The sequence below is a fragment of the Excalfactoria chinensis genome, chromosome 24, assembly GCF_039878825.1.
Source record: "Excalfactoria chinensis isolate bCotChi1 chromosome 24, bCotChi1.hap2, whole genome shotgun sequence".
Lineage (NCBI taxonomy): Eukaryota > Metazoa > Chordata > Aves > Galliformes > Phasianidae > Excalfactoria > Excalfactoria chinensis.
Genome location: NC_092848.1, coordinates 2,453,249 through 2,469,621, shown reverse-complemented (window position 1 = coordinate 2,469,621; position 16,373 = coordinate 2,453,249). Strand labels below are relative to the sequence as shown.

Genomic DNA, 16,373 nt, shown 5'->3' with positions numbered 1-16,373 from the left:
AACAGTGACTGGCACAAATGCTTCTATGGTGCACAGTCAGATGCACCTCCTCACAGAGAACTGAATTCCTCATTCTGCACCGTAAATAATTAGCCAAGCATTAGTGATGGCCTGGCTTATACCTTTTGTTTGAAAATGAGTGCAAACAGAAATGTTTGTCTGAAGCACTTTTGCTGTTATTTTTGAAAACAGAGCATGAAATTTTCAAGTTTCCCTTCCAGCTTATCTTCAGTTTGTTTAAACGAGTCCCCGGAGCCCGTGTGGCTTCATCTTTAATATCACGTTAATTCTTTCCCTGTTAAATTGACTGAATTGCAGTATCTCTGTGGAATTACTGATAATCAAATCTTTTGCTTTGACCAGTTTGCTGGGGGAAGCGGCCCAGGAACCAGTCCTGGTAGAAGCGTGCCACCAGTTGCCAGATCATCACCGCAGCATTCCTTATCCAACCCCTTACCAGTAAGTGTTCTCCTGGGGATGGTGTGGGTGGCACATTGCGTCTGTTGGTGGCTGCGCTTCAGGCAGGTGATAAAATGTTCTGAGCAGGAAGGAAGGGTCTCTTGGTGAGTGGTTTCACTTGGTCTTTAATTGCTTTTTTGTTTGTTGGTTTTGTGTTGTCATGCTTTGGTTTTTCAATATCTGACGCTTTGTCTGGGAAGCAAAGCCGAATGTCTAAGATCCTGCTGTAGTTGTTAGTCCAGTTGTAAACGATGTCACTATCTGAGCTTAAAGCATGCAGAATCTGTATTTTTACATGCTGTGTGGATACAGATGGGTTGCTGTCCTTAATAAAAGAAGGAACTGGTTTAATTCCTGTTACCTTGCCCTGTACTGTGGCTCATGAACTTCTACATGAAGTTGGGAGTATCATGTATGCTTATATAGCACCAGTTCAGTGATATCTCTGATCTTGATTTCACCCTTTGGGCCTACTGAAAGATGTGCATACCATCGTAATACCGGGAAAATCTTTTCCTTCTGTCTGTGTGTCTTGATTTGTGAAGAGCATTAGCAAAAGCTTGCAAAGAGATGTGTATACAAGCACATCTGTTGCTATTTTTTGTTAAATAATTCAATTTTTGCTGTCCGAGCATTTCTGCACGATCTGAATATGAAAGAGTAACCAGTATTTTAAGCTCTTTTAGCACAAGCTTGAGAAATTTCTTTCAACTAGCAAAGCAGCATTCAGAGGCTGTGATATTTGATCTCTAGTTTTGAACGCTCCCATTGCCCCTCTTAAATATTGTTCAGCATTTGTTGAGTGTCACAGAAGTACAGAGCGCTATGGGAAAGGTTAGTACCCCAAAAACCAAATGCAAAGACTTCACTGATTGTATTATTCTGCAGAGACCTTTGCACAGTTCATGAATGTGTACTGAACTAAATCCCAGCACTGAATCCAATTTATGTTACTAGATACTGTAGCTCTGCAGTGCTGCTTTAAGGGAGAGCTTCAGCTGTGCTTCTAGATGTTTGGAATGTCTGTAAGAATAAGGTGTATCTATAGCTGATCATCCTTGTCTTACTAATTCACTAATACTCCTACTTAAATAGAAGTTAATGAAAGAATCCCTCTGAAAGGAGGGACACCTCTTCATTCCAGCAGATGAGATACCCTACAAGTGTTTATAATGGGACCACGTGTTTCTTCCTTTCCTTTTCTTCTTCTCTGCTTGTATATACCGATTAGGTATAAGTTGGAACAGAACATTTCTCATGTGGTGAAGGCTGATGGTGTGGTTAGTTTGAGCTACGTCAGTTTGTCTCTCTGCTTGCACAGGTGCTCTTTGTGTTTCTTCTCTTCTTTACTCTTGCAGCTAAACTTGCAATGTTTGCATATTCATAACAAACTATTATGTGCATTTGCAAGATCTATCATCTTAGAAACTGCATACCAACAGTTTGAGCTAAGCCCTAAAAATGGGGGGGATGAGTGAAAACTGGAGAAGATGGTGTATCTTATCCATTGCAGGTGTGAGTGTGATCTAGGAAGAGAGCGGAGTGTTAAAATGTCTTTCACAGGGAGACAAGCCTGCTCCAAACCTGTGAGTTAATGTATGCTGGACTGGAAATTTTCTGCAGTGAGGACTTGCAGATGAATTGTAACAGCATCAGGTTGTTGCATCTTGTCTTCAAATCTCTTGGCTGCTTTATATTGCCTCGCTTCTCCTTTGGTTAGAAGAATGACATGTAGGTCTTCTTCCTCTTGCAAGGTCGCTCTTATATACAGATGTTCCATTGGCAGAAGAAAGCATGCTCTTGACGTTTGTAATGTTAGGCAGGAAACATGCTGCAGGTTGCAATTTAGGGTTTAAGTGAAACTAGAGCCTGACCTGACTTCTTACTTTCTGCTGTATGCCTAGCCTGGAGTTATGACTCGGAAAGACTTAGATCTGAGTGTTAACCAGGCTGCCAAGTCTCAGTGGTCATGGGTTGGCTTTTGAAGTCTGAGTATGTAATCGACGTAGCTCAGATAACTCTTGTTCTTATTGAACCCCATTTCTGGATCACCTTTGGAAAATGAGTCTGCTGTATGAGAAGGAATCTGGCCCTAACAGATGCTCTGCATCTTTGTAAAGAGTTTTTGGTCTGTTTTAGTGTTTTGCTTATCTCACAAGTGGTTTATCCCTGCCTTAATGACATAAAAGAAGTTACTACGATGTCTGGATCTTGGACGTGGTTAGGTTGCTGTATTTGGCAGTTATGACTTCGTTTACTTCACTGGGGTAACCAATTTATTATGACAACTGACTGTGTTAAAATGAGTCCTTAATAAACAACCTATTGTAACTTCAAGCAGAGTTACATTGTACCATGCCTTCTGCATCTCTGACATATTTTGCCCCACTGGCTCAGAAGTACAGATATCCACAAAGGATGGGGGTGTGTCAGCTGACAAGGAATTCTGTCCTGTGTGTCCCTTTGTTATTCTGTTCAATTGCTAACTTCATCTCCTTTTTGATGTTTGGAACGAACACTCTGGGAATCCAATTGGAACCATGAGATCCTCCCCGTGCTGCCTGCCCATTCCTGAGCAGCTGCTTCACTGACAACAGTTTTGGCAGAGACAGAGAAATCAGTTTTTTAAAAAAATTAAAAAAAAAAAAGAAGTTTATTGTCTTTGTTTTTTTGACTGTGTTACAGCGGCGAGTGGAGCAGCCGCTGTATGGGGTAGACGGCAGCACAGCAAAGGAACCACAGGAGGATCACTCTGCTCTGCCAACGCTGATGTCGGTGATGCTGGCGAAACAGCGGCTAGAGAATGAGCAGCTGGCACAGAGGGGAGGTGGCCTCTGCTTTACTTTTGTCTCGGTGAGCAGCTCTGAAAGGACTTGAATGCCAGGGGATGATGTTTCTAGTTAAGGGATGGGGCATTTGAAGGAGCTCAAGTGCAGCCTGGTTTATTGATGACCAAGTCTACCACCTTCTGGTAAGTTCTTCTTCCTTGTGAAGAGTTCTAGGTCCCAGGCTTTGCTTGTTAATAAAATGAGTTGAGTTTTAAGTTAACAATTTAAAAATCTTGTGTAGATGGAAACCATAGGATGAGTGCCTGCTCAACTGTGAAAATCAAAAAGAATGGAGTACAGCCTTGCTTGTAGAAGTGTAAATTTTGGGCTGGCTTAATCTCAGCTGACATGAGTTATACTAGGTTTTTTAAAAGCTTTGTCTCTTAGCAGGTTGGGCCAGACATCTTCAGAGCAGCTGATTCTCTTGTGTTAATGAAATAAGCCTCTAGAGCATTCTTAAACCTTAACATAAAAGTATGGTACCCAGGCCAGATTACACCTCCCATGTAAAGATAAGTGTATCTGCATGGGCACCAGCAATCGTGTTGAGGAGCATATAACGATACCCTGACTTTCTTTTGCAGGCCCAGCAAGGCAGCCCATCTTCTACGGGATCAGGGAACACTGAGCATTCCTGCACTTCCCAAAAACAGATTTCCATCCAGCACAAACAGTCACAGGTATAGCTTACCAGATGATACATCTCTTGGATATGAGATTTAAGCTTGGTATAGCTTGTCTTCTACACCATAGGCGCAATGTCAAAAGAACTGATAGTACCAACTTAGCCCTTAACTGTACTGGTTAAAGGTGAATCATGCTGAACTTTGTTCTTTATCCTGTCAAGGATACTTCTCAGTTGCTGCTACTGGAGTTTGCTTGATGTGTTCCTGAGGCTTTTCTGTGTCAGTATCGTGGCCAGTTTTTCAACTGCATTAGAATGTGATGAAGGGAGGAATAGTTCTGTCTTGCCCTGTCCATTTCAGTTGTGTTGTATCCTGAATGTTCTTCCTCTCCTTATTAAGTGAATACATTAAGTACATTATACTTACGGATGCCTCTGTTCGAATGCTGCCAATCATGGGTGCATCCACACTGATTACACAAATACCCACAGCCTAGCTGCGAGTTCTTTGTCCTCTGCAGTTGTTAAGAGTACACCCGTGATGTAGTTTGCCTTGAGACGTGATGTCTTCTTCAAGGTGCTTCTCAGCAAGTTCAATGAGCTGGAGACAAGAAGAGGAATAGCTGTTTTACCTGTGCCAGTCTTGTGATTTCTTTTATAATCTGTTAAGATTCTTCTTGTGGCGTTACGGCAAGATTTACTTCTAGCTATGTCACCTTCCTCTGTTGCATATCAGGACATTAAGCTTTACCTACAATGCATCTTACTCATTTGTTCTTCACGCCTTCTCTTAATCTTTTGATTTTCATCTCTGATTTCTCCATGAGTGACCCTTCCCTCAGGTGATTTCTAAGCAGTCGGTTCTGTGTCAGTCATTTTCACACATCAGTCTGTGTCGGATAGTTTGGCTGCTGGGCGAAGTTCATTCTCCATTTCCCCAGCAGGTGGTACAAGTTCTTTGTGCACGAAGAATCGCTGGGGATGCTAACTAGCTAACATCTCTGAGATCTGCCCTGTCACTGGGGTCAGCTCTGTTGTCTGTATTGTTAAAATGCTGGTCTGTGGAGATCCCTGTATCTTGCTAGTACTTGTGACAGAATGATGCTATGGCTCAAGTACCTGCCAGAGAGGCTTTTTAGATGTCAGTCTCCGCTATCCCAACACCTCTGCTTAAAATAGTGGTACCAGCTGTAGTGAGCAAGATGTTCTTATCATCTCCTGTGCTCAACAAGCCTGCAGCATCCATCTTCCCTAAGAAGGGAGATGTGTTAGCTCTGAATGCTTTGTGCCAGCACTCGGCTTCCTTGTATTTTCCAGAGATGTAGATGTAGTAGCTGCTTAAGGCAAAAAAATCTGTAAAGATGCTTGCCTGTGCAATGAGAATGTGTACATTTTCATGTTTTCTCAAACTATTTGAGGTTGATAGATGGGGAAAATAAAATATCCAGAGATTTCCAGCTTAAATTTCTTGGCATGCCAAAAACAAGGGAGTATGAGCATGATTTCCTTAGTGTTTTCCATCAGTGTAAGGGCCTTCCATGCTCTCTGAGGCAAGGTTCGTTGTGATGAAATAAATCAGTGTGCATGTAAGAGCATACATCCTGAAGCACGACATCATCTGACATGGTGCAAGTGTGTATGTGCATCTGACAATGGGGTTTAGCAGTCAGTTACTGAAGAAACTTCTGCTGCTTGGCTGAGTGGATAGCCTTGAGTTTTCAATAGCCAGCCTTCTCATTGCCTTCAGTGACAAAAGTTTTAGTCCCGTGTGCCTCCTACAGGCTCTCAGGAAGCATAAATGAAGTGAAAGGAGCAGTGGGGTGACCTGCCCAAGCCCTCTTCTCTTTATCTTGTGGGATTTAGGCTCATCTTGCCTAAAATGCAGTGCTGGCAGGTGTTCATTTTGATCTTTTCCATACTGGATAGAGAAGTAACAGTGTTCAGTCTGCCAAGTTTGTCTCTTGCTTCATGGTGTTAGCTTCCAGGCAAGCCTGAAATTTGGAGAACAGTTATTAAGAACTCAGCAGGTAAGTCTCTGCTAACTCTTCTCAGAACCAGGATAGTGGCTTGATAGCTGTAAAGGTTTGCAGTCAAGGAGCAAGATTCCCTTGAGCTGACTTGGTTTTTCTATGTTCGTGTGCTTAATCACTACTTCTTGTTGCCGTAAAATATAGCGTGTCTTTTGTATTTTGTTTATGGCTATAATATATCGTTGGGTGAAGGTACTTTAGGTGTACTGCGCATGGTACAATTTTCCAAACAGATTTCACTCAAAAACAGTAAAGTTTGGGACCCTCGTGGGCACTAACAAACACATCAGTTTGTCAGAAAGAAAAGCTTGTGCCTAATTACATAAATAACGCCAATGTATTATATTTTAAAATAAGAACCTGCATTTTTGGCCAAGACCTTTTAAAACAACAACAAAACCCATAGATACTGTCTTTTGTCTAACGGGTGGTTGTTTGTGCCCCTTAATTTGGCGTTCCAGCTGAGGGGTGAGTTTCAGTGGGTTGGTTTTCCTTTTTTTCCCTGTACATGTTGTGTTACACTGCAGGAAAGGGCACTGAGTGTTAGAGAACACCACGGGCTGGGCAGAATTCAGCTATTAAAACAAAATTGGCAGTATATGGAGGTGGTGGTAGCTTGTTGTGTCTGTGTTCTCCAGAGCAGAGCATTAGGCCTTTGTGCTGACTGTCCAAACCTCCTGTGCTGAAGGAGCCCATCATGCAATAAGAAAATGAAGAGTGGAGGACATCCCCTAGCCTGGGAAATGGGAGGGGATTTGTTCATTCTTAAATCTGTTCAGGTTCAAGAGGGTTACACTGTGATGAGCTGTGCTAAGTGTGAAATATCAGCTGTTCTTCTTAAATGTGGTTTATGATGGTTTTCTTCTACAGTCGGACCTCACAATGGAAAAAATATCTGCACTAGAAAACAGTAAGAACTCTGACTTGGAGAAGAAGGAAGGGAGGATAGATGACTTACTAAGAGTAAGTATTTGAAGTGGGACAACTCTTCTAAAAGCTACTACTTAAAGATACCAAGAAACACCTACACAAGCTGGGCTGCAGTGGAGCATTTTGTGTCCTGTGTACCACTTGTAGAACCAACACTCACAAGGGTTACACAAATTAGTCATCTCTTACTTTCAGAATAATTATCTGGTTTGCAGTCGATACTCTGCTTGGGCCTGCTGGAATCCACAACCAGGGCAGCTGTAACAATGTGGTTCTGTAGTGCAGAGTCATTGTAGCTAAGCTCAGGTGTTTGTCTCCTCAACAGGGTTGGCCTTTCTTTGATCTGTTGCATCCCTGTTGTGAGTTTTGTTAGCTAACTTAACATATTTCTCTTCAGAATATCCCCTTCTGAACGCTGGGTGCTGCCCTGCCTGTCTCTTGCTTAGCAGGATGTTCTGCAAGGGAGTTTATTCTGAAATGTTGATTTATGAGTCAGTGAAACAAATAGAGGTAAAACCCACATATTTTGATCAAACCTAAAGAGTGAAGCTTTACTGTCTCAGTATTATTCTTCAGTAAAAGATGAGATCCTTGTTTTAAAGGTATTTTTCTTAATGAAGGAGTTGTTGTTGATCTACTTTTCATAACTGGAGGGGCATCTCTTGTGAAGTGCTGAAAAGGATTAGAAAATGCACTAGAAGGAGAAGAGCAAAGACTGTGTGTGTCTGGTCTCAGTACTTAAAAACTAAGGTGTGCTCTTAGATGCACGTGGAAGCAGGTATGGCTTTGAGGGAAAACGATCCACAAAGCAGGATTTGTACTATCAGAAAATCAGTGAAATCAGAAGCTGTTGGTTGGAAAAGGAAGGGTTAAATTTAGCTTTTTATCAGAGAAAATAGGAGCACATCAAATACGACTGTGCACTGTGGCAGTGTTACTAGGAGAAGTAACTCAAAGGAGAATTTAATTGAAAATGCAAAGTCCATCCATTTACTCTGCCAGTATTGTGGCTAAAAGGGAGAGGATAGCCCAGGGTTGACTCAGCTGTTCTGAGATAGCTGTGACAAGGCCTCAGTTGCTTTAAAAGAAATCAAATCCTTGTGCTTAGTTTCTTTGTACCTTAGTTTTTCATATGTAAAAGAATGATAGCTTCTCTGTTCTATGGGGGTATTAAGGCTTGAATGGGTTAAAAATACAAGAGCTTTGCTTGGATGCTAAGAGAAGAGAAACATGGCCTCTTTTATTTTTGATTTTTCTCCTTCATCCTGCTGCTTTGCTTCCCTTTATCTGATGCCTCGAGCTAGCTTTCTTTCTAGGTGGTGCTCAGCTTGGCTCTCACAGAGTGACTTAAAGGCTTGTCTTCTCTGTTCACTTTCAGGCCAACTGCGATTTGAGACGGCAGATAGATGAACAACAAAAGATGCTGGAGAAGTACAAGGAGCGGTTGAATAGATGTGTAACAATGAGCAAGAAGCTCCTTATAGAAAAGGTGAGCAGCGGGACTGCAGTCACAGTGGATGCATTTGAAAGCTTCTCTATCTTTTTGGGCAGTGAAAACCTGTTCCTCTTGCTCCGGTGATAAGAGACAACTGGAATTTTGTCTTGAATTGTTTCTCTGCAGATAGGAATGTAATCTGAAGACTGAAAAGCATTCAGAATGTTTTAGTTTGATTATTTTTGAATCTCAGAGATCTCCCTCGCTTAAATGAAATAGTCTGAGCTCTAAATGCAGCGGGCGTTACTTGCTTTGAAACTTGTATACCTGAAAAGCACCATTGTCCAGCACTTGCTGTACAAGAGTAGTATCCCATTGTGAAGTGAAATTGCCAGATATGCTCTGTGACACGAGCAAGTGATTTAAAGCTTTTTTCTTTCAAATGGCAGAGCTGGAGATCATTGCTTTGTACAGTACTCAAAATAACATGATAAAGACACTGAGAAAGTGCCAAGCTGTTGTTTACAAGCATCCAGCTTGCTTTGCTGTTGAAAGATTTGCAGATTTCCTTTTAGTTCAACAATGTGGGGTTTTGATTGTTCTTTCACCTGTTGGCCAGTAACATCTATTGTTCGCGGGCACTGGATGGGTGCAAATACCAGGGTGCTGGCCAGTGTGGGCAGTCTGTTTGATTTGCTTTTGTCACAGAGCTGATTGTTCTTGGCTGAATGGGACTCTGTTTTCTGGGAAGATTTGTAACTCCGGACTGTATTATGTAGACCTGACATTCAGATAAGCAGTGTGTAGCTCCAGTGAGGAGCTGTGCTTGTTCATCTTTAATCTTAATTGACTGAAGCTTTGCTGCTCTCATCTCAGGCCTTTGAAACTTCCTTTCACTTACTGGAAATACTGTGTGACAGATAGCACCACCTCTTTTTTTCTGTTAGAGTATTAATTGAGGCTGGCTCTTCTGGGAGTGCTGTTTGGCTAGGATGGAGTTGGCTTATCATTGTATCTCAGTCTTAACATTGATTTGAGGTGCGTTTTCCTCCTTCACCTCCTATTAGAGTGAATAAGGGCCTGATCAGAGATGTGTCTGGAGTCCAGCTAAGCTGCTGATACGGAGATAGTTTTAATCCTACTGCTAAATTGAGTTTCAGCTGATGATAGAATGGGTGAGCTGCCCAAGCAGTAATGGGAAAGAAAATAACAACGTTGAAATGTCAGAAAAGAAGCTATTAAATGAATACGTGTCAGACCGCAGAAGCACCATCAGTAATTTTTACCAATAAAGTTTAGCTGGTTTCAAATAAGCAGTACTGGAACAGATCAAAAGGTGTCAGGGATTGGAAGTGAGTTTTGACACGGCATAACTCTTAGCTGCCGATTTGTGGGACTTATTTTAACACGTGTTTTGTTTTCAGTCAAAACAAGAGAAGATGGCGTGCAGAGATAAGAGCATGCAGGATCGATTGAGGCTGGGTCACTTCACTACGGTGCGGCACGGGGCGTCCTTCACCGAGCAGTGGACAGATGGTTATGCCTTCCAGAACCTCATCAAGTAAGGACAGTTTTCTTTATCTTCAGAGGCAGAGAAGGAAAAACTAAGCAGTTCTGTGTGATGTCTTGCATGCCAAAATGCGAGAATGGCATGGCTGATGCATATATGGATCAGACAGGGACTCAGCTACAGACAGTGAGGAATCTTTTAGCGTTGAAGTGAGAAATATGCTTCCACTTAACTCCAGAGACTTAAAACTGGAGTCAAATTGTTTGAGTTGGCCTCTGGATTGGAAAGAAGCAGACTGCCCTGTGTAGGTGCTCTCATTGCACCTGCCTGGCTGTGCAATCCATAGAGTGTGGGGAGAGGGAGGCCAGATTCTCTCTTGTATCCTGAGTCAATCAATTTGGTTTGTGTATCTGCTTATATTCCTCCAGGAAAGTTGCTTATCTTCCCCTCCTCCCCTCCCCCTTTCTACCTTCAAACTGTAAAAGAAAAAAAAAAAAACTTAAGAAAGAAATATCCATGCTATTTAACTTCTTTTGCCTCCTGGTAACTGTGATCAAAGTAGCTGCAGAAACCTGGAAACGAAGATCAGAGACCATTTTATGCAGGATGTTAATGGAAATATCCACTAAATTCCCACCTGGCTTTGACCTTTAAGTAGGACTTGGCAAATTAATTGCATAGAGAGCTGTGTACAATCCATTAAAATCATCTTATTTTTTCTATGGTCTGATAGAGTGTGCCCATCTTGTTAGATGCAGATTGTGAACTTGATAATATTCTCATTAGTTTGTGCTGTAAGACATGGAAGAAATACTTCTGGAATCCTTACCTGCAATCTCAGTCTATTTTAAAAAGTGAATTAAGAATCTAAATTCACAAGTCATGTAGGTTTGTAATTCCACAAATGCTTTTATCACTATAAAATAACAAGGCAGCTTTATGATAGTCTCTCCTCTGAAACAAAGACTGTTTTCTTTGTGAGACTGGGGATGGTGTTAGTTACACTTCAGAAAACTAAGGATAGCTGAGCTGTGCCCTTAAAGCATAGGGATACTTTCTCAGACACTGCCAGACTTGAGGAACAGTTCAAACAGGAAAGTCTAGGATTTAGAACAGAGTATTCTAGGAAAAAAAGTGTGTGGAAACTTAGTGACTTACCGTAGATCCCTGGGTTTTCCATGAGGCTAGCAGCTCCTTGGTTTTGGATATCCTCTGCATGAATAAAACCTTTCACTTACTGAAGGGTTTCTGTGGGCTGGGAAAAGAATCCACTTCTATGTGAAAAATACCTTGGAGAAAAAAAATAATCTGAGTCAATGTTTGGCACATCCTCCCTTTCTGAACAAGAGTATTTTGTTGGTAATCTAAGAGTACAGCTGATTTGAATTCATTGCTCAAGTCTCTGAAAAGCAGATGCTGAGGACGACTGAATACATTCCATTAGTTATCTGCTTTGTGTGTTTGTTTTTTTTCTGCCCTCATCTTTCCAGGCAACAGGAAAGGATAAATTCCCAGCGGGAAGAAATAGAAAGGCAACGAAAAATGTTAGCAAAACGGAAGCCACCTGCAATGGGACAGACCCCCCCAGCAAGCAATGAGCAGAAGCAACGCAAGAACAAGACCAACGGAGCAGAAAATGAAACGTACGTTATGTGGCCGCCTTTGTGCCTTGCAAAGCTGCAGGCTTTGATTAGAGCACAAAATATCCACTGGGAAATGGAATCTTGCCCTTGCCTCTAGGCTTCACTACACGCACAAATGAATAGTGTGGAATTAGCCTGGCATTCAGAAACATCTGGCTGCAGTTCTAAATAGTTTTCATTGGAGTAAAACATGGATCGTTGCTGAGTCCGGAATTTTTGTAAGCTTAATTTCTTTTGAATGCAGTTAAGTTTTTCAAACTTGATGCTGAAAAAAGGGATGTGCAAATGAAGTAAAAGACTTCACCCTTAATTTTGGTAACACTGCACAATACTTTGCTTTAAAAAAAGCATGTTCAGGAGCTTTTATGTCTGTATACCTTCTGGTGAGGCTTTTCAAAGAATGGGTTTGGTATACTGAGGAAAAAGGTGCTCTATAAAGACAGCTCATAGGGCACTGAACTGTGTCTCAAAAGCATTTCTTTCCAGTTATTTGAATGAGGGAAATGGAAGCATTATTTAAGTACTGCCCTGTCATCTCATAGGAGACTTTCTCCTCTTTTTCAGGTTGTTGATACTTGGGGAATGCTGGTGCTCTTAGAGAGCAAAGCTTCTCACAAGAGTTTTTTAATCATTGCTCTTTCTTCTTTAAAAGTTTTTGCTACTTAGAAATTGAAGCCAAACCCTGACCAGCTTGTTGGAAATCACATTAAGTAACCTTATTGTAAATAAAACTCACTCGCAATGTGCTGCTGAGGCACATGACCTAGTTTTCCTTTCTTCTTTTTCTCCCCACTCTGGGCTAGTCAGTACTTTCCCGTAGCTTCTACCAGTCTACTTTTCAGTCGTCATTTTATTGCTGTCAGCTAACATCATAGTTCTCAATGACACTTTTCTTCTTGTACTATTTAATCTCCTAGTTATGGCCTTACCTCACAAGTTCTGGAGCCCTTTGTATTCTTGCACTTTGCACTTTGAAAAGTGCATATGAAGCAAAAGTTCCCACTCTTTTTTTTTTCCACCTGCAGTGAAGATGGCACGTGGTTGGGTGAGCTGTGTGCTTGAAATGCTCTCACTTGCTAAAGCGGTACCCCCAGATAGGATGCTGAGACTGGTCAGGTCTCCTGTATTGGAGGTATATGCTTTCTGCATACATAGCTTGAATGGAGTTCTTCACCACTTATTCTGGCCGAGAGGACTTAAGAACAACTGAATACCCTTTTAAAGCTGAGTTTTTAAATGGCAGTTGGGTTTTGGAGATGTAAATTGTGCATGGTCACCCATCTGAGCAACAACAGTGCTTTCCAATTTGTGTAGCAATGGCTTCACCTAACAGAAGGGTGCAGCTGCATTGAGGCTTATGCTGTTGGCATGGCAGTGTGGGTCTGATGTAGCCTGGAAATCATGATGTATACCTGTGATATATAGTGAGTTTCTACCTGTAGTGAACCTACATTGATGTGATTTCCTCTCAGTCTGGTTACGTTGGTGCTGCCCAGTCTTTTTCTTAGCATTTCTTACTGGTCTGTCATTCTTTACTGTTGTATTTTAAGGTTTTGTCTTTGTGGTTTAGAGGTGTTCTTGATTAAAAACTGCTCACCTGTTCACATGGAGTGTTGTAGCTTATGATGAATACATTGGTTTTATAAGTCAGCTGCAGTGACCACTTGCATACAGATGCATTTGTTGGACCAATGTGATTCAGTTACAACATCTTTCTGATGCTGGAGGGAGGTCTTGCTTTATGTGGAATTCTTACAGAGCCTTCTGGGTGAGTTGAATGTAAATGCTTATTCTTTGTAAAGCAGCACCAACCAAAGACCTAAACAGCCAGGAAAGCCTTTTAGATGAGCTAAATCTGATCCAAGTTCAGACTGTTGTATTTTTCTCATAGAGTAGCACACTTTTATATGAAATGAGACATCCCATGAGCATTTACGATACCAGGTGTTTATTTGTACCTATCTTTAGTTTGTAATAAGCACTTCCTTATGGTTGAAATCCTTTCAAAGGGAACGTTCTGAGCTTTGCATGAGATTTACCTGCTTAAAAGCTACTGTAGAAGTTGTTTCAGCTGTGCAGCCCGTCTGCACTGTGAGCAGGGGAGGGAAGTAGTGTCATTTCAAGACAAGCACTGAACCAACTGCATCCAACATTGTCTTGGTTGGCTGCATGATGAGGTGAGGGAGCACAGCCCAGCAGACAGAGGGCTCCATCTCCTCTTGAAACTGAGCGTGATACTGATGCTGTGGAGAACTCATGCTGACTTTTGTACTAGGTACTATACAGAGCGTAACTGCTGCAACAAGGATCCCCTTGAGGCATGATTTGGACTTAATTTTAGGTTCAGAAAGGTTATATTTGTGTGTTCTCACATGTTATCTCGTTTACAAAGTAAACAGATGCAACTGATGTGGACATCATAACCTTATGTTCACATGTGTGGTGCCTTTATCCGTGTTGGCAGCAGTGAGAAAATCAGTGTAATGATTGGTTTTGTAACTTCACAGATCTCAGTGTATTGTTAGATTTCACTTGGGATGGAACCTATCACTGTTGTAGTATGAGGCTGAATTTTGCCTCCTGCTTAGAATGGAAACAGTGAATGATATTTACCATCAGTAAAATGGGAATCGTTTCCTTATCCCACTGTAGCTGCTTGCAGGGCAAAAGATGTGGAAAAGTGAAGTAAACTTCCCATGGTTTCCTTGGAACCACCTGACAGCCTGAAACAGAAGTTCAGAGTCCCAGTTCATGGCTCACTTTGCAGTGTCACTGTAGCCAGGTGTAGTGTTATAATCCTGGCACTATCCTAAATAAGTGTTATTAGGGACCTGCATTGAAATCGATACGTGCTTTAATAAAGTTTAGCTTTTGGTCTCTTGCTTGATTGGCAGCTAGTGGAGTTAACAAAAAACCACGTTGCTGGATGTTGACATACTCTGTGCAGTTGTTGCTTCCATAGGAGAAGGTGTATACTGCAAGTCACGTGCTTTAGCACACGCATTGAAATTCAACACCTTGGATCTGTCTCTTCCATACAGGTTAACGCTAGCAGAATACCATGAACAGGAAGAAATCTTCAAACTCCGACTGGGTCATCTGAAAAAGGTAAGAACTGCAGAGAAGGCTTTTAGGTGGGTTTCTGACTCTGTATTCTCCAAACAGTATCATTTCACTGCAGAAGGAGGTCGCTACCACAAGTTTGCTAAGTAAGAGGGTTTTTTGTTACTTGAAAAGGATGCTTTTGTAATCGTATTTTCCAGGGCAGTAGTGTTTCTCTTGACTTCAGCAAATAGATGGTGTCCTCACAGTTATGATTTCATGGTGGGACTTCTGCTGTTTCCGTGCATCTTATTCTGCCAATAGGGCCTGCCTGGAGCTGGGCTCTGCATGTACTTAGCATGAAGGGACCAAGGGAAAGAAATGACAAGAGCAAACCAGAAGCTGCAAGCAAGAGTGGCTTTTCCTTTTCTTTGTCACACACTATCAGTAACAGATCTGTAAAGTCTTATAGTTGTGTTTAGGTAGCTATACTGCATAATTCTTTTCACATACATTGGCTTCAGTAGGAGTGAAACCTGCAATTGAGCTTATATTTCAATAGGCTGCTGGTTACTTTCAACATGGTTGCAAAAAAAATGTATAAGCAAAACTTCTGGGACACTTAGCAAATGAAGTCAAAATATAATAAAATAAAAGGCTTTCTGCCATTTTCCTGGCTAGCTGTGATCTGTAAGGCCAAAGAGCTTTTTACTGAGTGAAAAGAAGTGGAAATGCAACACACTGCCAGCCTTCCATCTTTTCTCAGGTGATGTACGACCTCTACACTAATATTTTTGTTCCTGTAACCTTGACACTTAAGCTGAATGCAAGGCCTCATTAACACTGCTGTACCTCGTTATTTTCAGAGGTGAGGGAAAGTTAAAGCACATATGGAATCCACTGGCACACTGCCCATTGCGTTTTATTGTCCAGTGAGTACAGATATGTGATATGAGCAGGAGCATGCTGCAAGCATAACTTGCTTTGTAGCTTCCGCATTGCTGGAGTGGATTAATTGCAGGTTGTCTGGCATGTCATGTGCCACCCTGGAACAGAGGAATCTCGTTTGGAATTGGACCTTAATGGAAAATGAAGTAATGTTCTGGGATCGTGGCATTGTCTGAAGCTGTTCTTATCCCTGTCTGCTTTTGGAAACTGGCTCATTCTTTGTGCCTAAAAATAGAACCAGTTGAGAAGGGAAGGAGAAGTCACAAGGCAAATGGGTAACTATGTCCCTTGAGTCATGTGTACCAAATAATGCTGCTCAAGGCACGTGTTTTAATTGAGGTTTGTAACCCTGCCCTTATCAGTGTGAATTCAAGTCTTGTATTTGAGGCCAGTGGACCTTCCAGTCCTAAAGACTGTGACATGGTTCCTTCCTTCTCAAGGAAAGGGGCAGGACCAGCAGTGCTGCGCATCACAGAGGTGAAGTTGTCCAGAGCACATTCCTATAGGAGGCAGAGCCTGTCAGAACTTCCTCGCTTGGTTTCTAGACCTAATGTTCTCTGGAACAGAAGTCATCTTTAAGAACTGAAATCTCTGACTCAGATAAAAACTCTTTGGTCTTGCTAAGTAACAGCTGAAAGTTCTTTCAGTTCACGTGTTGGCTTATCAGTCACTTTTGCCCTTTGATAAAGAAATCAGTCTCAGTTGAATGTAAAGAGCTCTGGGGAGAGGGCTGCCTGCTTGCAAGGTGAGGTGGTGGCTGCTGACCTGGTATTAAAGAGAAACAAGAACCCACACAGGGACTGAAGAGTCCATGAAACTTACACTGAGATGTTCTGCTGTTCATAACTTGACCTGCTGACCACTGAAATGTATGTTAAGGTATTCCTGCTTTTCAGCTTCAGACCACGTATGTGGTCAGTGTG

General features: G+C 41.8%; 1 protein-coding gene across 6 annotated transcripts in view; it reads left to right on the top strand.

The window, feature by feature from the left end:
- TLK2 (tousled like kinase 2) overlaps positions 1–16,373 on the top strand; it is a 42,985-nt gene that overhangs the window by 15,158 nt on the left and 11,454 nt on the right. For 4 of the 6 annotated variants that reach the window (XM_072356519.1, XM_072356521.1, XM_072356518.1 and 1 more), the window contains 8 exons: positions 364–459; positions 3,145–3,312; positions 3,872–3,967; positions 6,813–6,905; positions 8,251–8,361; positions 9,732–9,868; positions 11,308–11,460; positions 14,502–14,568. In XM_072356519.1, coding sequence (XP_072212620.1) covers positions 364–459; positions 3,145–3,312; positions 3,872–3,967; positions 6,813–6,905; positions 8,251–8,361; positions 9,732–9,868; positions 11,308–11,460; positions 14,502–14,568 — 921 coding nt within the window. The remainder of the gene's footprint in view (positions 1–363; positions 460–3,144; positions 3,313–3,871; positions 3,968–6,812; positions 6,906–8,250; positions 8,362–9,731; positions 9,869–11,307; positions 11,461–14,501; positions 14,569–16,373) is intronic. The other 2 variants (XM_072356522.1, XM_072356523.1) reach the window with 2 other exon arrangements.